This window comes from Pinus tabuliformis, chromosome 2_2 (genome assembly GCF_031772625.1).
Source record: "Pinus tabuliformis cultivar Carrire ecotype Pingquan chromosome 2_2, CPIR1, whole genome shotgun sequence".
NCBI classification, from domain to species: Eukaryota; Viridiplantae; Streptophyta; class Pinopsida; order Pinales; family Pinaceae; genus Pinus; species Pinus tabuliformis.
Window position 1 is genome coordinate 492,710,337 of NC_142300.1, and position 24,350 is coordinate 492,734,686.

The following is a 24,350-nucleotide window of genomic DNA, read 5'->3' on the forward strand; positions in this document are numbered from 1 at the left end:
ATTGACTATCGCAAGGGTTTTGTCATAAACCCTAATTCATCAAACCCTAAAATTTAGGATTTCATTATATAACTTAGATATCATTGACAAACACTAAAAGGCTAAGGTTTCTTCATTACATTACTAAAATCCTAATCATAAAGAGAGTAGGATATCGTTATATGTTCTAGAGTTTATCAACAAACCCTAAGTAGACTAGTGTTTCATTATTATTGTCAACATACTCTAAGCATCCAAAAGGCTAGGGTTTTATAGTGAACCCTAGAGGTTAGGGTTTCGTCAAATTGAACAAATGGCAAGAGATAGTAAAAGGAACGTAGATTCAATCTAATGATTAACCACCCTAACACGAATCTTTATGATACAAGACCCTAGGCCTAAGATAGTTAGTAATACGAAGCAAATTTCAAAAGATTACATCTTTTAATGATGAAGACTTACAAAAAATCTTGTACTTAAATACATACCTTGACTTGCTTCTTTTACAAACCTTAAAAGGCTCCCTCTTAATTATGATAGTATCTTCATGGTTCATTCCCCATGAGTCCAAAGATCCAACTTGATTTATCAAGTTACTACACCTGCAATAATAATTGACAAGCACAACCAAAATATGCAAATATAATAGTGTGATAATTATCTAGAATCTCCATTGGAGTGAGTTCCTAGGGATTTGAGTTACAAAATCCAAACATCTTTTTAATTTCATTATTGCCAAGAATTGTCATATATCACGAATTATTTTATAAACCTTAGAAAATTGTGAGATAGGGTTCTAAAAGGGAACAAGTGAATGAGAGAGATACTATCATATGTTCTATTCACATTCCCTATATATAATTTTGCAAATTTTAGGATCATACAAACAACTAAATCCTAAGACATTTACCTTTTAACAAACGAACATGATATACATACCTCAAGAATTTCATACCTCTCACTTGATATTCTATTAGAGCTTGTTGCATTTTCTTGCAAACTGCATACACATTATTAGATGACTAAAAACATTAAGTGTAGTAACAATACTTACTTGATGAAGACTTTGAGTTGGTCCTCAAATGTTGGATGCATTTTCATTGACTGAAGTAGAGGCTGCTACATATCTTCTGTTTCTCCGGTCATTTCTCCATAAGGATTGTAGGCCTTGATTTGTTTCAATGATTCACCAATTTCAAGATTGGTTGATTTTAGGTCGGTTTGTTCAAGCTCGAATTTTTTTATAAGTCTCAGGACTGCATCCTCTTATCACAATTTCTTGGCTTCAATATTATATAATTAAGGTATAGGTTTGTGGATTTATTCCAAATATGGTGATTGTATATACATGATTGATCAAACAAAATGACTCACAAGTCTTCAGCTCCTTATGTGACTAATCAGATTTGGAATATATATATATGTATATATAGGATTGCGTCCTTCAATCACCAAACCTCAGCTTCTACACCAATGTACAAGACTATGAATTTTCTTTAAGTATGTAACCTTTTAATGCATTCTCATGCCCAGGTCTATGGAGGAGTCTTGGCTTCTGTCTGAAGGTTTCAACAATTATTTGATGCTTCTCTTATACTATCTTTTAACTGTCACAACAATTCTTGAATTTGAACAATTTGGATCATTGTGGTAGCTTTTAATTCGGATCTTGATAATAATTTTCAGTCCTTGTAGACTTGTCTTAGACCTTCACTCTTTTTACCAAGATTTTCAGCCTGCCTTAGGCTAATAGATTAGCCTTTCGAACCTCTAGAATAGATCTTCTAGGCTTTCGAAAATTCTTTGCTCTTCTTGCGGTTTAATCATTGTGGTGAGGGATAATACATGTGCCCAAAATTTGGTTTTCTTTCCACTAGGAACTCGGTCCTAGATAGTTGCCCTACTTTTCTTGTCTGGAAGCTAACATGACCTTCTCACTGCCTTTTATGCAAGCGAACCAAGCTTTGATACCATGTTGAGAATTCTAGGTAAGCTTGATTTGGTTTTCTTTTAGTTTGATTTCTCTTACATTGACAAGTTCCTGTGATGTTATATTGCTTCCTTTTGTTATTATTGTGATTCTTCAACATCAAGATAAATGCCAAAAAAATGAAGATCACAAACACAAGAAAAGAACACAAGATGTAGGCACTCGGCCAAGGAAAAACCCCTAAGAAGGGGAAAAACAATCAAGCTCTTGCACTAATAGATTCAAATCACGCTGAGATGACCAAGACAGACTTTCCTCCATCCACCAAGTCAGGCATTTAAGAAGACTAGATGAAAAATCAACTTCAATATCCAAGCCAAATGGAATCTCCTTTCTACCACTTCTAAAATTTTCGGTCTGCACTCTCATCTCTGCAACTTCATACTTCTACTTCTCAGCCTGCACTCTTATCTCTGCAACTTCGCACTATTACGTCTTTGATGTCCTTTATTCCTTTTACAATGGAATAGATCTCTTCATTTACATGTTTCGCACTACTTCTTTTCTTGCAATTACAAATTGAATTTGTCCTTGATGATGGATGCCTTACTAGATCGAGCTTTCTACTTATATATAGTCTTCTAGGTCGAACCATCTTCAATAGGGCCAACTTGTTATATGTTTGAGGCCGACTTAGAATTCCTTGAAGCTGACTTGGTGGAGGAGTAATTACATTGTATAATTTTCCTTTCTTTTAACATAATAAGCCCAAGAAGGGCCTACAACAAAATGACTTTAAGACACAAACCTCGAAGCCTACAATGGAGGCTTTGACCTATTGACTATTGACCCAAGCATGAAACCCATGCTTTAATAAGTCAATTACTTCTACAATAACAATTTCTTTTTCTTTCTTTCGACAAATACAATTACGAAGACCGACACTAGTTACATTCTTCAACACTTCTGAAGCTACAAAAAACTTCAACACACTAATGGAAGTCATGCTTGTAGTTCCAACCAAAACTCTACACAATACTAGTAGCATTGTCCAGTATCTCATCCAACCCTCACCTCTACATGGGATTGAACCCAAAATGACCGATATACCCAAAAAGTTGTGGAGACTTGACTTCAAATGTGCCACAAGCGGTGTACTAATCTCTACCTCAAATACCTGCTTACAAACAGTCACCCTAACAATATTAGAAACAGTGTTTCACGCAATGTGAGCCACAACATCGACATAAAAATGCTTGGTTTGTGTCTCTCACAAAGCATGAATTGAAGTCAAAATATGGACTAGTAGAACAAGGTTCTTGCATATCACATGCACCTTTTGCCATCAACCAAAACCACTACGCTTCAGCATCGACTTAGCCAACAAACAATTAGTGCAATGGGCGAGTAATTTACTCAGGCTTCTCTCTTAAGTTTGAACATATGCTTAGAAGGGCTTTTACATTTCAAATGATCCAATCTGTTTTCATGCATATTTGACATTTGTTCATGGAATCCTCCTTTTAGTTTGAAAGAATAGAAAGAACTTTTGTTCAGTCCAAATGTTCCTTCCTAAATATTAACTAAGCAAATATGCACCATTTTTGAGCCCGGCAGTGCCTGGAGTCCAACCGTTGTAATCACATGAATGTGATTGAGAAGAGCATACGCCCTGAGCAATATTGTTCTTGAGGAGAATCAGAGTAGATGTCAGAAAAGAAGCCAGGGAAGCACAGATGGTTTAAGGCAACCATGAGCCTCTGAACATCATCCCCCCCAAAGCTCTACAAAAATTCAATGATGACTTGAGAAAAGATATATTCACTGACTGGTGCAATTCCAAAACTTGGTTCATGGTTGCTCACAAACCAAAAGAAGCAATGTTGAATGGAGGCACCCTGAAAATGACAATAACCCTGTCCCCTTGCAGGCAGTAGAACTCAACTGCAGAATTTGTGTATAAGGTCTTGAGACATAAAAGCCCAGGCCTCAAGTACAGAAATTATGTATTTTGTTTCCCATAATTTGTCTAATTTGTTATATTGATTTCCAGGCAACCTTAGATTGAATGGGCCTACAACAAATATTTGATGACTGCTTCTTTCGTGCAGTCAAATATGTCCAACACTAAGAGTCATTGGACCATTCTATAATGTACTTTGTGCCACCTGCTTTGTTGTGGTGGATGTAATTTCTCCCTCTAGAAAAGTAACTTACTACAACCACAATAAAAAAGGGCAAAATTTATAAATAAAAGAGCTACGCAAAACTCATATATCATTTGTACTTTCAAAGAGATGCATAAAACCTGAGAAAAGATTTGGGATGCTGGATGTCCCTCAGCTATGATGTCTGAAACTTCCTTCTGTGCCAAATCAAATTGGCCAGTTCTGCATGCTTGAAACAATGATTGGACCACCTCCTTTGGTACTATCTGAAAAAATCAAACAAAATCAGTACATGTGTAAAAAAAATCTAGTCCCAATCTAAATAACTGAAGAATTCAACATTCAAAGGCAATATACAGACTATATTTAATAAAAAAATGTACAATGAAGTAATTTAATTCATCAGTTTCTTTGTTACACTGAGATCTCTTTCAAATTATCTTAGTTCAATCTTCTTGCTTAAGCAATGCTATTCAACTAAAATTTAGTCCATGGATGCATTCTTACAAAATGCATTTCAAGCACAGAATCAGAAACAAAAGGTTAGAAGCATCATGGATGGAAAGCAAACAATATGGCACATCTAACATCTCTTCAGAATGAAAGATTATTCAGAATGCAATCTCTGTTGAAATCTGTAACTAGGTTCAGTCTTCATAATGACATATGTAATCATGATTTTATGTATTTGTTGTAAAGAGAAAAATAAATTTATTGTCATTCTTGAGGCATGGGTTTCATGCTCAAGAGAAATTTATTTTTAGGTCAAGCACCCATTGAGTGCTTCTAGGGCTTGTCTTTGAGTCAACAAGTCATAAGAGTCATTGTCATGTATGAAAGACCCTTTTGGGCATGTTACATATTGTAAAGAAAAATTTATTTGAGTCAAATTAGAGTCAAAGACCCTCCAAGACCTTGTCATGGTGCCTCAAGCAAGTCGGCCTACATGAAAGATCAAGTCGGCCTCAAGGAAGCAATTCGTACTACTAGAAAGAAGAAGAAAAGAAAGATCGAAGTTTTTGGGTTTCTCTCTCTCTTTCTTGTGTTAGGGTTTCTAAAGTTGTTGGGCAAGTCAAAGTGCTGGAAAGTTTTTGGGCAAGTCGAAGTGCTGGAAAGTTTCTGGGCAAGTTGAAGTGCTAGAAATTTGTTGGGCAAGACAAAGTACTGCATAGTTGTTGTGGCCCAAGTTGCAGAAAAAATTGTTGGGTCAGAGCTGCAAAAGAAACTGTTGGGATGAAGTTGCAGAAGAAACGGCTAGGTCAAAGTTGCAAAAAAATTGTTGGGTCGAAGTTGCAAAAGAAACTAATGGGTTGAAGTTACAGAAGAAATTGTTGGAGTCGAAGTTGTTGGAGTAGAAATTACTGGAGAAAAAGCTCATCAAGGAGAAGGTTGACTTGGTCTTGGAGGGGTCTTTGTCAAGGGTCTTAGGTCTTGGAATTCGTCATTTGAAGATTCTATAAGAAGAGAAGAATTCTTGTGGGTTTTCCTCTCAAGAGGAGAGGTTTTGGCCCTGGCTGATCGCCTACATCTTGTGTCCTCTTGTCTCATTGTTCTTTATGATTTGGTAGTTGTTTGATGATAAGAACACTAAATATAATCAAGAGAAAGAAGAAGCTAATTAAGTTAAGTAAAAATACATCACAAGCAGTTATCAAAGTAAGAGAAATCACCTAATCTAGCTGCCCTAGATTTCTCAACATGGTATTAGAGCTAAGGTGACAAGACAAGGAAAGGCAACTTGAAGAAGGACCATCAAAAGGAATACCGAGAAAGGTCAAGGCATCAAAGAAGACATCAAGAAGGGATACACAAGGACTGAGCACTATCAAAGAAGGAACCAAAGAAGACCTCAAAACCCTAGATCATCCAAAGAAGGGTTCCACACTTGAAGCATTCTTGGGAAACACTCCCATTTTACAATCATCATCTCAAGGAAAAGAAGATCTCAAGGACCCCGTGTTCAAGAAAGAAGGACTACACATTGAAGCATCTTGAAGTCTCTACATCCAAGGGAAGTGGTAAGAAGCTTTGCATCATCGGGGAATCAAGGTGATCTCCCACTTCTTGAGTCAAAGGATCACTCTCAAAGCATACTTGAAGGAAGACATCTTCTATCATCAACATCATCAAGAAAGGCATCAAGTTGAAGATTTCATCATCTAGGAGTATCTTCACTTGACAAGTATCTCTATATCTATGTCTGAATCTATCAAAATGACTTGATTTTACAAGGAAAGCAACAAATTGGTTGGGTCATCAAACTTTCTTGCATGGAAGAAGAGGAGAGATTTGATCCTCATAAAAAATGAAGTCATTGGACATGTTAAGGGTTCAAATACTAAACCTCCAAAGGAAGAAGCTCAAGCTCTAGCTAAAAATATGAAAGGAGAAATAAGGGCTCAAAGGATCCTTATAGTATCAAGGATCCCCTCATACCTTATGTATCAAAGTTGAAGGCATCAAAATAAATCTACAAGACATTAGTAGAACTGTTCTCCGTAAGCACCGCAGGAGAAGTCATATCCTTAAGAAGCGAGCTATATAAGATGAAGGTACCAAAGGAAGAAGGAATAGCCACATATATTATGAAGCTGTCAGAAATAACAAACCAATCGCAAGAGTTAGGGGAAATAATGTCCGAATAAGAGTTAGGTGGTGCTCATTGCACTACCTAATGAATGGGGCAACTTTGTATCAAGCATCTATGGAAAGAAGGGAGCCACCCCATTATGTTAACTCTAGTCACTGTGTAAGATTGAAGAAACCAAGTTAAAAGCAAAGAGTGATGTGGGACCAAGCAAACAAGTTCAAGAATTTTCTGCCATGGCTAAGAGAAAAGGAAAGAATGTGAAGTTTGGTCCTCAAAAAAAAAAAAGATCAATATGTCAAAGATCCAATGCTATAATTGTTAAGTTTAGGCATGTTCTATGCTTAGAGCAATTTAATTCAATTTTCACAGTTAGCTCAATATCTTTTCCAGATTAACAATCACATCAACATTAAAGTAAACTGCAGATAGAACATAAACATAAATCGCAAAAGACGAGCCAAGACAAGAGGACACAAGATGTGGTGCTAGCCAAGGACAAACCCCAATGTGGGGAAATCCTTGATCAATTCATCTTATATGTTCCTCAATAGTTCAGCACAGAGAGAGAAAGAGAGATAGTACATTTACAATAGAAGTCAACACTTCGACTTTCTAGATAAGAGAATAGATCATCTCTATATGAGATCAGTTGAAGACATGCTGCTTCAACTGATTCTCCAAGGTGATTCCATCACCATGTTGCACCCATCACTGTGTTCCACCTCATCATCATGCTGCTCCTCATCATCATGCTGCATCCGTCATTGTGCTGCACCCAATCACTAAGTTGCTCTTATTACTGTGTTGCACTTCACTACTGTCTCTAATACCATGTTGCATCCAACTGTTGCATCTAACCATACTGTCTAACATGCTGACCACAAAAGCAGACACATCAATCTGCAGTCCTTATCCTTGTGCAATCCATAACACAATATGTTGTTGACTATGGCCTGCGGCCTAGCCCAGCAGCAAGCAAGATTGTCAATTACTACCCTTGAAGAACAATGTCTACAGATCAACCTTATAGCTGCACAGTCACGCCCAAAACTAATCTCAAATGTGTCACATTGTCATTTAAGGGTTCATTCCTTACAGATTTAAGGGTTCATTCCTTACAGCATTTAAGGGTTCATTCCTTACAGAGTTATGGACCTCTTAAACTTCATCATTTGGCTGATAGGGTCCTCTCCAATTGCGGCCAAGATGACCTCCTTGAGGGCTGAGACTAGGGCAGTATTTGGCCCTACTTGGACTGCGGTTTGAAGCACAAATGACAACTGCTAGAAACCTTTATTTCGATGGTTGTAACCTTCACCTTTTACTGTTGCTAGGGAAGATAGATGCCTCTTTGAAACTACAGATTAGGCTGAGTGTTTGGACAGTGGATGAGGAACCTTTTAGGCAGCGTATGGTGGCTCTCTTTGACTGCTAGAGATCTCCTCGAACTGTGGCCAAGTCTTTCCATTATCAGCAGCTAGGTTAAGGCTCTAGTCCTCCCAATAGGACTGCGGCTAGGGCTTGCATTTACAGCAGTCAGGGCACATAAGAACCCTCTTTAAACTGCGTCCTAGAACAGTTTGTTAGGGCAGCGTTAGGGCATCATTTAGGCTTATTCTTGCTGTGTAGGAAGGTCACGTTTAGGGCAGCGTAGAACCTTACTTAGATGACAGCATTAGGCTTCTACCATACCAGCGTTAAGGCTTCATATGAAACCTTCCTCCCTGACTGCGTGAGCCTTCTTCTTGCTGCGTATTAGATTTCTCCATCAGGGCAGCGTAGAGCCTTGTCCATGACAGCTTCTAGGGCATCTTCTATTAGGGCAACGTATCACCTAGGGCACTCCCTCTAGATCTCATCTTCATCAAACCCAAAACAAAATGAAGAGAGATCTCAAGAGTGAGTGTGTGAAATGACTTGAAGGCCACCTCTATTTATACTAAAATGTTGAGCACAAGTGGGTTTATTTGGTTGTTGGCCGACCTTGACAAATTGTCCTATAACACTAATAAATTCATATCTCCATGAATACTTATCAGAATCGGATGATCTTTAGATCAATCCTACACCTCTCGATGAGAGGGATCCAAGGAAAACATCAGCTTCCATTAATAAGATGACCCACATGGAGTTTGGCCCTAGTTGCCAATTTTAACACTCCCTCTCAACTAGGGAGAACTCCATCCGTTGATCCATATATCCGACTATACTATCTCTGCCATCAGTGCCCTGCACTGCTCTGCTCTGCTCTGTTCTGCTCTACTATGTTCTGTTGAGCTATGCTCTGTTCCGCACTGTTGAGCTCTGTAGACTGCTCTGCTAAGCTCTGCAGACTGCTCTGCTCAAAACCATGAAGAAGAAGAAATGATCGAGAATGTCTCATACTATTCTCTACTGACCCAAAGTCAGTTTCATCTGAAGAGAGTGTGTCATATCACTCTTACTAACCCGAAGTCAGTTTTATTGATCCCAAATCAATGTCACAGGAGAGTGTCTCAAACCACTCATACTGATCCCAGATCCATGGAGATCATCCTAACATACGGAGTACGGTAGATACAACGATGCGTCCATAGATAGTACTACTATGGTCTCTAACCCCATTTCCCTACTCATTGATCAGATGAGAGGTACTTCCCATGAGTCCCAGACTGCATGGGTAGGATGCCTCGACAGGAGAACGAATCATCCTATCGAACAGTCGCCACAGGAGAACTAATCATCCTGGCCCACAAGAGAACTAATCATCCTGTCCCAAAGTCGCCACGGGGTATCACAACCTATAGGGAAAGGTTGAACCTTTCACCCTGTACATAGCACACCACCAGGGAAGGGTGAGTCGCCCTATGGTCGTATGTCGCTCCAATAAGTACCCCAAGCCCCCCAGAGCTCCCAGAGCTCAATGCATGCAATATGCAGGACCTTTATAAGAAGGTCTTTCAACGACCCCAAGTCGTTCAGGAAAGTCACAGACTTGACCTTTCCCCGGGGCTTTGACAAAATGTCTATGATCTATACATCAGTCTCAATGCGATGGAGCCTCCTAGCTCATCGACTTACCATATCCCAGATAAGGTAGTACCTGATGTCTATCTGCTGGAGCAATCATTGAATATGGGATTCCTCAACAATCGAATCCCCCCCCCCTAGTTGTCACATAGAATCGCAGTGGTAACAGCTCACTGAAGAGCTTCCACAACCAGGCAGCTTCACACGAGATCGTACTCGTAGCTATGTATTCGGTCTCGGTGGTGCTTATAGCAACCGACTTCTGCTCCCTGCTCATCCATGATATCGAAGCAGAATCCAAAGAGAACCAGCACTGAGAAGTGCTCTAGTGATCCTCCACATTACCTGCCCAATCAGCATTGGAATAATCATGCAGCTTCATATTTCCGACAGTGTATCTCAATCCATGATAGATTGTGCCCTGAAGATATCTCAGAAGATTCTTGGCACCAATCCAATGAGGCTCAGCCAAATATGAGCTCACCATGCTAACTGCAAAAGATATATCCGGACGGAAGTTCACCAAGAACATCAATGCAAATGAGTTTATGAAACTCAAGAGGCATTTCCCAAATTTGGCCTAGCATCATCACCATATAACTTTTGAAAGTTAAGATCCTCGAGGTAGTCACGAGCTTGCAGTTTACCATTCCACATCCGGAATCCAACTCCCTCTTACTTCTGCAAATGAGAGGGTCTGCACCTATCAGAAATAGGTCGTCCTCAGAAGGTGTCGGTATGAGAGGTCTCTCATACTATGCCCAGGGTGTTTTGCTTCAAGCCATAGAGGGCTTTCTTCCACCTACATACATGAGATTCCCGATCATGAATCTTAAACTCCTCGGGTTATTCCAAACCTATGGACCTGCTACATGAGGGGAATGGTCCCCTTGTAAGATTTTCCTTCGGTACATCTCAGACATGTACCTTCATGCTCTTCTTGAATTCAGGCATCTGAGTCACCATCTGACTCACATCGTGTAGGGCCTCATAAGTAGACCTCCAGTGCTATAGATGAGATGTGTCAACTGATATGGTCCCCAATGGACCATCCTGCAACTTGATACAAATTGCCAACCCTGAACTCAAAAGTATCTTAGAAAATTTTATTTTTAAGCACATACCTTTCTATCGATGAATGCCACCCTGCAACCTTTGACTTCCATTGCCGAAATGGACACCAGGTTCTACTTGTGATCAGGTACATAAAAGAGATTTTGTAAGTGAATCGAGTTACCCTCATTCAATTGAGGGGTAACATTCCCTACACCCTTTCCAAGATAGGTGGCATCGGCTCTAAGTATAATCCCATGATTGCTTCCATCTCTACAAAATTAGAGAGAGCACCCTTCTATCTGATGGAGTTCCTTGAAGCACTACAATCAATAAGCCAGATTCCCAAAGAATCTAAACGAGAGGGCCAATACAAGATAATGCTTCTTTATCTTATCAGAAACAACATTTGATTCTTCATACCTGGGGTTCCTTGCTTTCTCTAAAGAGTCGGTCGTTTCCTTGATGACCTGCATTACCTATCATTCCTCTGATCATTGAAGATGTCCCTGGAATGATTGTTATCATCATCAAGTGATGTGTCCCAACCTCGAACACTTCTTCACATAATGGCCGAACTTATTACAACCAAGGCATTTGCCTTTCCTTCCACCCTTTAGATCCAAACTTCCCATTGAAGTGAGCTTTAGGTAGGTCATCAAAATCTTCTATTGCGCCATTCTGATAATATTCTCTACTTCAACTTCACCCTTGGTGAATTTGAAGAGGGATGAGGAATCCATTGATCCTTTTGTCCTTGCCCAACTGTCTCCGATGATTGCTCTTCCACTCTTGCTTGGGCATTGTCTTCACCTCAGCTCTGATACCATGTTAAGTTTAGGTATCTTCTATGCTTAGAGCAATTTAATTCAATTTTCACAGTTAGCTCAATATCTTTTCCAGATTAGCAATCACATCATCATTAAAGTAAATTGCAAATAGAACATAAACATAAATCGCAGAAGACAAGCCAAGACAAGAGGACACAAGATGTGGCGCTAGCCAAGGACAAACCCCAATGTGGGGAAACCCTTGATCAATTCTTCGTATATGTTCTTCAATAGTTCAATAGAGAGAGAGAGAGAGGGAGAGAGTACATTTACAATAGAAGTCAACACGTTGACTTTCTAGATAAGAGAATAGATCATCTCTACATGAGATCAGTGGAAGACATGCTGCTTCAACTGATTCTCCAAGGTGATTCCATCACCGTGCTGCACCCATCACTGTGTTGCACCTCATCATCATGTTGCTCCTCATCATCATGCTGCATCCGTCACTGTGTTGCACCCAATCACTGAGCTGCTCTTATCACTGTGTTGCTCCCATCACCGAGCAGCACCCAACTATTACTATGCTGCACTTCACTACTGTCTCTAATACCATGCTGCATCCAACTGTTGCATCTAACCATATTGTCTAACATGCTGACCACACAAGCAGTCACATCAACCTTCAGTCCTTATCCTTGTGCAACCCTTAACACAATATGTTGTTGGCTATGGCCTGCGGCCTAGCCTAGCAGCAAGCAAGATTGTCATACAGTACTCAGCTATTACCCTTGAAGAACAATGTCTACCGATCAACCTTATAGCTGCACAGTCATGCCCAGAACTGATCTCAAATGTGTCACGCTGTCATCTACAACAATGTGACATAGATCTGACTTTCCTTACAACGTCTAAGGGTTCATTCCTTACAGAGTTATGGACCTCTTAAACTTCATCATTTGGCTGATAGGGTCCTCTCCAATTGCGGCCAAGATGACCTCCTTGAGGGCTGAGACTAGGGCAGTATTTGGCCCTACTTGGACTGCGGTTTGAAGCACAAATGACAGCTGCTAGAAACCTTTATTTCGATGGTTGTAACCTTCACCTTTTACTGCGGCTAGGGCAGATAGATGCCTCTTTGAAACTGCGGATTAGGCTGAGTGTTTAGACAGTGGATGAGGAACCTTTTAGGCAGCGTATGGTGGCTCTCTTTGACTGCTAGAGATCTCCTCGAACTGTGGCCAAGTCTTTCCATTATCAGCGGCTAGGTTAAGGCTCTAGTCCTCCCAATAGGACTGCGGCTAGGGCTTGCATTTACAACAGTCAGGGCACATAAGAACCCTCTTTAAACTGCGTCCTAGAGCAGTTTGTTAGGGCAACGTTAGGGCAGCGTTAGCGCATCATTTAGGCTTATTCTTGCTGTGTAGGAAGGTCACATTTAGGGCAGCGTAGAACCTTACTTAGACGACAGCATTAGGCTTCTACCATACCAATGTTAAGGCTTCATATGAAACCTTCCTCCCTAACTACGTGAGCCTTCTTCTTGCTGCATATTAGATTTCTCCATCAGGGCAGCGTAGAGCCTTGTCCATGACAACTTCTAGGGCATCTTCTATTAGGGCAGCATATCACCTAGGACACTCCCTCTAGATCTCATCTTCATCAAACCCAAAACAAAATGAAGAGAGATCTCAAGATTGAGTGTGTGAAAAGACTTGAAGGCCACCTCTATTTATACTAAAACATTGAGCGCAAGTGGGTTTATTTGGTTGCTAGCTGACCTTGACAAATTGTCTCATAACACAAATAAATTCATATCTCCATGGATACTTATCGGAATCGGATGATCTTTAGATCAATCATACACCTCTCGATGAGAGGGATCCAAGAAAAATATCAAATGCCATTAATAAGATGACCCACATGGAGTTTTGCCCTAGTTTCCAATTTTAACAATAATTGTCAAGAATATGGGCACTTCAAGAGAGATTGTCCGAAGCTCAAAAAGGACAACAAAAGAAAAGAATGAAATGAAGCTCATATCACCGAAGAAATGGAAGAACCTGAAAAGAAGAAATCAAAGAAACAGGAAGTGAAAGATCTCTATTGTGACTGAGATAATCTCCTTTACCTAGTTCTTTTCAATTTTTGTGAAAGATAGCTATCATGGTAGAAAGCATTGTAAGTATGATAGGATGCATCATATTAGGAGATGGCATCATATTAGAAGCATATGATTGAAGCAAGAGCTCATGACATCTTTATAGAAGCTTGAAATAAAATTGAAGTAGAAGTCTACATGGACGTAGCAGACATCATAAAGAGGGAGAAGCTCTTGGTAACCTCAATAGTCTATATGGTTGAAGAAAGTCATCTAGCATGATAGAAGATAGAATGAATTCATCATACATCATCAACATTAGAAAATAGCATTTGTAGGATGAGGATAATTAAGATCCTCCATTGAAATCTTCATTAGAAGGTTCACCTCTCTTGGAAGAAGCAAGTGTCTCGCCGAGAATTCGACCTTGTATAGGATCTTCATTGTTTAGAAGGATGATGGTATGATGACAAAGGAATGCAGCGTGATTGAAGAACTTTCAAGCAAGGAAAGGAAGTTTGGATGACCGAAAGGAGAAAAGAGGCATGTATATAGATTAAGTCATGTCATCATATAGTTGCAGAAAGCATGGGTAAATGCTCTACCTCATGAGCATGATCGAGAAAAAGGGATCTCTTCCTTTGGAAAGATGCATGAAGGCATGATTCACATATTGACAAGATGAGATCAACATAATATGTCCTCATATGGAATATGAGGTAGTTGACAAAGATGAAGGAACTATGGATGGAAGTTCCTGGGGAGCAATGTGCCAAGAAAGAGAGAAGAGATCGTGAAAAATGCAACTATGATCATATAAGATAAGTAATCAAAATCCGATGACTAAGAGAATTGGCTAGAACATCTCCATGGAGAAGGTATGAAGACTCTGATAAAGTCCGTAAAGGAAGAAGACCCTTGACATTAAATGTCTTGGAGATGTGTCTATGAATGTACAGGATGTTGATGTTGCAAGCAAGATGATGTCATGATGAAAGGCCAACATAAAAGGTAACTTTGATTTGATGTTCATTTTGATTTTTGAACACCATTTGGTTGGGTTGTAACAGGGCCTACCGAAAGAGAGTTGTAGATGTCACCTTGTTAATTTTAGGTATGTTCTATGCTTAGAGCAATTTATTTCAATTTTCACAATTAGCTCAATATCTTTTCCAGATTAGCAATCACATCAACATTAAAGAAAACTACAAATAGAACATCAACATAAATCGCAGAAGACAAGCCAAGACAAGAGGACACAAGATGTGGCGCTAGCCAAGGACAAACCCCAATGTGGGGAAACCCTTGATCAATTCTTCTTATATGTTCTTCAATAGCTTAGCAGAGAGAGAGATAGTACATTTACAACAGAAGTCAACACTTTGACTTATCTAGATAAGAGCATAGATCATCTCTAAGAAGATGATACATGAGATCAGTTGAAGACATGCTGCTTCAACTAATTCTCCAAGGTGACTTCTTCACCTATCATTGTGTTGCATTTCGTCATCATGCTGCACCTCACCGTGCTGCACCATGCTGCACCCATCATCATTATGTTGCATCTCATCATGCTTCATTAATCATGATTGTACCCATCACTGTACTGCATTATGTGCCATTGCTGCACCATGTTGCCATCCTGACCTATGTGTTGGTTGCACCTTGCTTGCTTGTTGTCCTTAGCATGCTTGTTGTTGCATGCTAGTTGTCCCTTGCATGCTAACTGTACCAATACATGCTTGTTGCACTAAGTATCATGTTGTTGTCCCAATATTAGTTTGTTGTCCCTTGCATGCTTGATGTAACATTGCATGCTTGGTGTACTTGTTGCTAAGTACCATACAACTGTCCCAATGTTAGTTAGTTGTCCCTTGCATGCAGCTCTCCTTCCGAGACAAATGCTCCAGCATTTCTGGAAGTTCTGGTAGTTCCCGGCAGTTCCGGCAATTCCAGCTGTTCCCGGCAATTCCCGGCTGTTCCCAGCAATTTCGGGCACTTTCGGTTGTTCCGGCAATTCCGGCTATTCCCGACAGTTCCGGCAATTCCGGCTATTCCCGGCAGTTCTGGCTTTTCCCGACAGTTCTGGCTTGTTCCGGCAGTTCCAGCAATTCCAGCTATTCCCGACAGTTCCGGCAATTCCCGGCAGTTCCGACAAATTCCGGCTATTCCCGGTAGTTTCGGCAGTTCCGGCTTCTGCCCTCTAGATTAGGGCAGCATTATCCCTTAGGATCTCTCCTCCTACTAAAACCCAAAGACAAGTAGAGAGGAAGAGATCCCAAGTGTGTTGAAAATGACTTGAAGGCCACCTCTATTTATACTAAAACGTTGAGCACAAGTGGGGTTTATTTGGTCGCTGGCCGACCTTGACGAATTGTCCCATAACACAAATAAATTCATATCTCCATGAATACTTATCGGAATCGGATGATCTTTAGATCAATCCTACACCTCTCGATGAGAGGGATCCAAGAAAAATATCAGCTTCCATTAATAAGATGACCCACATGGAGTTTGGCCCTAGTTGCCAATTTTAACACACCTACAACTATAAGAATGGATAGAAGATCCTAAAAGTCAAATGACTTGGTAGAGGTAATTGAATGAAGATAAGCCAGATGTGGACCAGAAGATCACTTTCCGATGAAAAGAAGGATGACATGACTGATATGGTTCATGAAGAAAAGTGATGGATGGTCGATGCCCTACGAAAGATGAAGGCCCCATGATGAAGAAGATGTAGTTCATGACATCGAAAGGAGGATCCCTTCAAGCAGTTGATGGTACCATGATCTCCACCAAAGAACAAATAATTGTTGTTGTTGGAAACAACTCTGGTTAAGAAGGAGCTTGGACAAGTCCCTGGATAGGAGGCAGATTGCGTATATTCCTCTTGTCTCATTATTCTTTATGATTTGGTAGTTGTTTGATGATAAGAACACTAAATATAATCAAGAGAAAGAAGAAGCTAATTAAGTAGAGTAAAAATACATCACAAGCAGTTACCAAAGTAAGAGAAATAACCTAATCTAGGTTCCCTAGATTTCTCCACAATCTCTTCAGAATATATATTACAAAACAAGTTATAATTCATAATTGACAAGTGAAACTAGTCACGCTTGAAGTCAAAAAACCAAGCAGAAGGAGAGACAACGTAATTAGCTTGAATGTGCATTAACTACATAAATAAATAGTAAAAACATATTGTTCTATCAAATAGTACACCAAAACAAATGGAGTTATCCTGTGAAACAATGCCAATTGGTGATGTCCCTTTCAAATCCATAGAAGCATGAAAAGTTTCATAGCCTAACTGGATCCTATGGGCTACTGATAGAAAATAGGGGTCACCTGACTAAAATAAATAATAATTAAATAAAAGTTGTAAAAGTCAGTTTAAGAAAAAAAAGTAACCCATAGTTTTTTTTTACCACCCAAGATTTTTGGCAGAGGAAAATATTATTAAAAGGAGAGGCAAACTCAAGGGGAGACATGTGAAGAAATTATTTTGTGAATTGTTAAGGAGCTCAAGCAGCTTTATGAGTGAGGGAGAAACCCTCGTTGTTTCCTAGTTTCATCATTGAGATATACACCTTAGTTGGTGGCAGTCAGTTTCGGTAGTAGTAAAGCCACCCTAGATGATCAATGAATTGGCAAGGAGATCGGTCACAATGGAGGACGATACACATCATTAGAAGACACCCATCCTAGCACCCCTACTAGATTGTGTGACAATAGAGCCTACATATACCAATATAAAAATTGAATTTTCTTTTAATAGTTATAATTTATTATTCTGATTTGGAAGGATCCTTGGCACGTTGGAATACCTCCTGATGCTACAAAAAATCAACAGTGCTTACTTTGTTCAACCTAACACTCCCAAATAATTTTAGCCTATGATGACTACTAGAAGCAAAGTCTTTCGATACATATGAATAAGCAAGTCCAAAAGGGACCAACCCCCTTTAGAAGTTAACTATGGAAGGAAGCATGTTCTAAAGGGGGCACCCCATTTACACTTAACCAAGGTGAAAAAGGCAAAATTAAGAAGTTAAATTATTTTACTATGGATCCACTCGCTTTTCCTTTACTCCAACCACTTTTGGAGCACACCTTTAAGATAAATATGATGAAGTGGATAAATGTCATAAGAAGCCACCCCTTTTACCAAGACATGCATTAACTTATGAAGCGATTGAGAACATGACGTCGCCACTGTGGAGCTTCCTTACTTGCAGAAGGATCTATTATAGCATGGCATAAAAGGGGCTCTCTCACTTAAACACTCAACCAATGAGGACACCCTTAAAAAAAAGTATCAAAGCTGAAACAAAACCTCGTGGGTGACATCATTTGGCATGGTATAAGTAGAGTTCACGTTAAGAAACAAAAATCCAAGTATACAAAGCAAGAACAATACACATTCCCTAGAGAAAAATTTCTCTCATGTTTTACCAGGGCATCTGCTCTATAGCATGCATGAAAAATAGAGTGGAAATAAAAACAGTAATTACCCCTGAAACACTAATGAGGTTGGTGCTGGAAATGGATGATCCATACAAGCGAGCAGCACTCTGCAAAATTTCGAACATATATACTGAATTAGATATCTACTGTAAAATAAGTGAAATTTAGGAATTTATAACGTTTTCATCAACACCCTACATAAGATGGAAATCTCAAACTACTATGCAAAAAAAAACAGAACATCAAATTAAAGCTTCCAAGTTAAGGTCTAAGCTTCAGAAACATTATGTAAAGGCATGACTTTGAAAATTGAAAAACGCATAGCTGCTCTAATTGAGAGTAAAGAAATGGCAGCAGAAAAATCTCAAAATCATCAAATGTTACAAAACACAAGATGTTTATAATTGGAAATTCAGCAGATCGGGGAGTTTGCAAAACCAAGTCCATTTCTAGCAATTCTAAGTTACAGGTTTATCTGATAACTTATTTTCATTTCCTCTAGTTAATTTGGCAAACACCAGTGTCCAAAATCTATCATTATTTAAATGCCAAAACTGCTCAAAATATTAAGCATCAACTAGCCAGGCTACGAATATTGAGTCCATATATTTTCCTTTCCCAGGAAACATCTTCCAATGACAGTTGCTTTCACCTAATTACATATTCTACAATGGTCTAAGTTAGCATGTTTTTATCCAAGAATCCAAAACAAAATTCTATTTATTGATCGGCCTCTCTTCCATTCCAAAAGGAAACCCACCAAACAATATTAGATGTCATCAAAAAAAAGTTCTCCAAGCATGAAAAATGGAAGAAAACTTCAGTTGTTGCCAGAAAATTTTAGGCAACTTTTTCCCAATGTAGAGCTTGTTGCCTCAAAATCTAGCAAACCTTGTAAAGGGGTAACCCACAAGGCAAAAACTAGACTAAGGGACAACAATGAGGTATGGCCCACTATCACCACTGTCACTAACTCCTGCTCTTTATGGACTTTGACTAATGGGAAGCTTGCCTTTAGATAGCTCTGTTGGGAAATCAGTAGACTTATAGATTATAGATGATTTTCCTTAACTTGATACTTACTTGTGATGTTAGTTGGCCTTTTATTATTTCTTTAGTTCTTGTTCATCAAGCAATTACCAAAAGAATGAAGATCACAAAGAGACAAAGTACAGAAGATATAGGCTTCAAGCCAGGGCAAAGCCCTCCAAGGGGAAAACCTAGAAACAAAACTTCTCTTCTTATAGAATCTCCTTATAATGAAACTTCCAAGACTCAAAGACCAAAGCCCAAAATCCTCCTGAGCACCAAGTCAGCCTCCTAGCAAGATCTTCTCCAAGGCAACTTCAAGACTTTGACCTTCTGCAGCTTCGCTCTACGATTTCGGCCCTGCAACTTCGCCTCAAATTTTCGGCCCTGCGATTTCGGCCTACTGCAACAGCCAGCTACACAGAAACCCTAGCAGCTTCACACGTGTGGCTGGAAAAAGAGAGAGGCCCAAGAAACTTCGGTTTCTTCTTCTTTCCTTCGTCTTTCCAACTATTTCTTCTCCTTCGCAATTGCAAATCAAACTTGCTTGAGAGTGTATGCCAAATGAGTCGAAGTCCCTCTTATTTATAGCCTTCTTGAGGGGTCAAATAGACCTCCTTTAGGCCGACTTGTCCCTGACTGGGGCCGACTTGGTCTTTAAGGAATAAATGGCTTTTTCTTGACAAAAATAAATATTTTCCTTTGTTACAATAAGTCCAAATGGGACTATAATACATGACATAAATTCTTCTTTGTCCTAGAAATACCTAGAAGCACGAAGAACATGCTTTTGACCTAAACTTGAGCATGAAACCCATGCTTTAAATAAAATAAATTATTTTCTTTCTTTTTCTTTCTTTATACAAAATATACAATGTCATGTTTACAAAAGGTCATTATGAAGACCGAACCTAGTTACAATTTCCAACACTCCCTCTTAACTAGGGAGGTATTCATAATCCCATCATGAAGTACAAGGAATCTCATTCTTGAAGCATTCTCATAAGAAGAGTCGGATTGATAAGCCATCTTTGTCAAGCATCTATACCATAACCAACATTGTCATTGAAGGCCTTAACTAGACATCATGTTGGGAGGCTTTACGTGAGCTGCCACACTACCTCTAAGGCACATACCCCATCCAGATGTTCACTGGGTATGTCCTTTTAGGACTATTCTTATCTTGGATTTCCAATCCTGAATCCTCAAAGAATATCAATCCTCTTCGACTACTCTTATCTTGGATGCCCTACCTCATCCTCAAAGAGTATCGGTCTACAACTTCTTTTCCTGGATTCTACAATCCATAAGAAGTTCCAATCTTAGATGCTTATCCAATCCTCCAGACTCCATTCTTTCTTTATGGCCTTCACTAAGACTTACAGTTGTTAGTCCTAGTCTAGTGCATGACCCATAAAGATAAGAACTATCCAACATCACTCCCTCTCAATTAGGGAGGAGATGTCTACCAAACCAAGCTTATTATTGAAAAGAGGAAAGAAAATTATTATTACTAAAGCGTGGGTTTCATGCTCATTATTGATGGTCTTCTAGGTAAAAGCATGTTCTTGGTGCTTCTAGGGTTTGTTAGGTCTTAGGATTTATTGTCATGAGTCAGGAGAGTCAACATCATGTTTATAACACCCTTACAAGCAATTTGTAATTGTAAAAAGAATTATTTTTTAGTCTAGAAAGTCCTGGAATCTCTAAGAGTACAAGTCGGCCCTAGGATTGTCAATTCGGCCTAACGGAGGGAATTCAACCCCTTGAGAAGGCTATATAAGAGCAATTTGACTTCATTTGGAGACTCTCACTCACAAGTTTGATATCTCGAGAAAGAGTTTGATTTGTAGTTGGAAAATTGGAAAAGGAGAGCAAAGGTCAAGGGCAAGGAAGAAGGACGAGTTTTCTTATTTTTTGGGCCATATCTCTCTCACACATGCGAAAATATAAGGTTTATGGGCTGCATGAAGAAGCCAAAGTTGCAAGGTCGAGTTGCAGTAGGACGAAGTGCATCATCTTGTAGTTGGGAGGAAGGAAACTTTGTCTATACGTCGCAAACCTTAGGAACAGTTGTCTTGCTCTCGGAAGATCCCAGAAGGAGGCCGAGTTAGGGTTTCTTTAGGATCTAAAAGGTCGACATTGCAAGGTCGAAGTTGCAGGTCGAGTAGCAATATTGTAGCTGGCAGGTAAGTTGCAGTGTGGAGCAATTTGGTGCAGATTCAAGGACTTGAGGAAGGGAAGACTTGGTACTCGAAGAAGGACTTGGTCTATGGATTGGGTCTTTGTATCTCATTTGAAGCAGATTCTAAGAAAACAAGATTATTCGGGTTTTCCCCTTGGAGGGGTTTTGCCCTGGTTAGGAACCTACATGTGTCCTCTTTTCTTGTTGTTGTTTCTTGATATTGTTTGATGAAAAGATCTAACTAAAGGAACATAAAGAAGATAACTAAGATTCACAAGCAATTATCAAAGGTTAAAACAAAATAAGTTTAATAAGTCGCCACTTTACATTTTATAACATGGTATCAGAGCTAAGGTGAACAATGAAGGCAGCTGGAAGGACACTAGAAATAATTGTTGATCAAAAGATAGGAAGCCCTCAAAGCTTGAAAGAAGAAGACTACAAGAAAAATTGACTCTTGAAGGGATCTAGTTAAAGACTCATTTGTAGAGGACCTTCTAATCTAAGGTTTCTACATTGAAAAAGATCAAGACTACATCAATCTCGCGAGGAGTGTGAAAAATCCTACACTCAAGGAACCCCTACTACAACAACACTAAATTTACTTCTCCTAATTGATTTTAATATACATTATCAAGTTATTTTCTGAAATATACTGAAGTAAATTACTTTTGCAGCCAACACCAATTTAATTTGATTACATGAAACAAGAAACTAAGCAAAGAACAAGATATAAAGGACAACGTTATTCTTGGACAAAATAGTCCCCGAAAAAACCCAATGCGGGAAAATCAGTGCAACAGCACTGAGGGTTTTATATTATTAAGCAATAGTTCTGAATACAAAGCTGGATGCCCTCCCTACAATCCAGTTACAGAGAAATATAATGGGGAAAACTGAGTAAGATTACCTCACTTTACCCAGCAGTTTTTGGTTGATCCGGCAGCAGAATTGGCTAACCCTGGCTATCTCTGCGTTGGCCCTACATAGGCCCTGCGTGAGCCTTACAACCTTTGCGTCAACTCTGCGTTTTTTCTTCTGCCTCTTCAAGCTTCTGCATAAACCTCTCCTAGCTATTCCAGCAGCTCCCCAATAGTTCCAGATTTCTACGTGAAGGCAGATTCTCCTCTGTGTTGGCTCTCCCTAGTTCAGCGTCAAGCCTGTGTCAGGCCCAGACTGGCCCAATATCAGTTCCTCCAGGTGTTGTGCTGCCTCCACTAGTTGCTCTCCGCCTCTCTACCCAGTATTCCCGAACTATCCCTGCCCCTCTACTATGGAATGATCACTTAGTTCGAATTTCTTAGCTTCCTAACCCCAAAATTTCGAACTCTAGATCAATTCGTTCTCTCAGTGTGTTTTTCTAAATGAACCCCAAGCCTCCTTATACTTTTCTCGTTGAGACTTCAACGGTCGAGATTAAGTCTCTACTCAATGGCTAAGATTAAAAACTTGACTTGATCCGCTTTCTAGAACATTCTCACCCATATTTTGATTAATACCCATTAATACTTTAATTTCCCTAAGTTTAGACTTAGGAACCCCATTAAAAATATTAATTATTTTAATAAAATACAATCCCGGTGGAATTTCACCAAAAAGTTTCTGGGTTCTTTAGAATTCATGTGTCTTGGCCTCTCCACCAATTTTCATGGCTAGAGCACATCTGACGCTACCAAAAACTAACACTCTCTCTTAGCGAGGAATGTGCTCTAGCAACAATGTCCAACTGCATGTTTCTCCGTCTCTAAAGCATCTCCTTTCCGCACTATTATTGCCACCAACACTGTGTTACTGTTGCTACTGTATTGTTGCCTATGACACTGCCACTGTTGCATCTGTACTACAGCTCCCTTTGCATCTGCTGCTAGCTCTACACTGCATCATTTTCCAATTGTTGTTGCTCAGCAACGGAAAAGCATCCCAAATTTCTAAACTAATTGTGTTTAGCATAATAGCATGTGAATGTTGGAATCTTACTGCTACTAGTCTCTGACCCTCTGAATCTTCTGCGTTGCTCCTGACTTTTGCACTACTGCCAACCTTGCTTTGAGTTGATCAGTCTCTAGTCTCAGGCTAATGCATTTGTCTCTCCAACCAACCCACAGCATCATCTGACACTAATTCCATCTCGTTACTACTGAGTCTTGGGCTCCTATAGCAAGGAATTGATCCAAGAGGTGGGTTCCTCAAGAATCCTGCCCACATGTAGTCCTCCCGACTACAGTTCTATATTGCCCCATTTCCCTCCTAGAGATGCTTCGACACTCATGGCAAACTCATCTTCGTCAATTTTTGTTGGAGCAGCCATAGGATCATGTTTCTCATTCTTATCCTTTTGCTTCAAAGGACACTGGTATGCAAAGTGGCCCATCTCGTCACATTTGAAACATTTCACCTTTGAAATGTCCTTCTCCCACTTCTACTTTTGTTGTCCCTTTGATGCCGGAGCTGCATTCTCCTCCTCCTCCTTGGTCTTCGTGTCACTCCCACTACTCCATTAATGTTGACCTTAACCAAATCCCTCCTTAATTCTTCCTGTTGAAGGGCTCCCACATCTCCTCCCATGAAGGTAATCTTTCGCTGCCCAATATACTTTGGACGAAGGTTTGCCATTCATCTGAGACTCCATTAGGGTTGTCCTTACCATCGCAGTAGACTGAGGGGTGGACCCCACTACAGCAAATTGGTCTCTAGTGTCCTGAAGACATTGAAGATAGGAGTTAACCCCTTCTCCCTTCTGCATCAATGTTCGCTGCAACTTATGTTCTAAGTACATCTTCTGTTGTTCGGAAGAACCTTCATACAGTGAAGACAAAGCTTCCCACGTTTCTCAGGTTGTCTCTTTGCCTTGCAAATGTGATACCACATGATCTCGAACTCCATCGTGTATGTACCACTTCGCCTTGCCTACTCGGGATTGTACTTCTTCTAATCATTGTTTGTGGGAACAGCCACAACACTCTTGACGTAAGCTTCGGGATCGTTGTCCTCTAGAACAACTAAGATTCTGGTCTTCCATATGACATAGTTGGAAGCTCCTTCCAACCTATCCTGATTTTTGAGCCC

General features: G+C 39.7%; 1 protein-coding gene across 1 annotated transcript in view; it reads right to left on the reverse strand.

Moving 5' to 3' along the window:
* LOC149193526 (replication factor C subunit 2-like) overlaps nucleotides 1–24,350 on the reverse strand; it is a 326,348-nt gene that overhangs the window by 155,235 nt on the left and 146,763 nt on the right. Inside the window, exons 12-13 of the mRNA XM_089407345.1 lie at nucleotides 18,118–18,213; nucleotides 4,218–4,343 (exon numbers count right to left, since the gene is read on the reverse strand). Coding sequence (XP_089263471.1) covers nucleotides 4,218–4,343; nucleotides 18,118–18,213 — 222 coding nt within the window. The remainder of the gene's footprint in view (nucleotides 1–4,217; nucleotides 4,344–18,117; nucleotides 18,214–24,350) is intronic.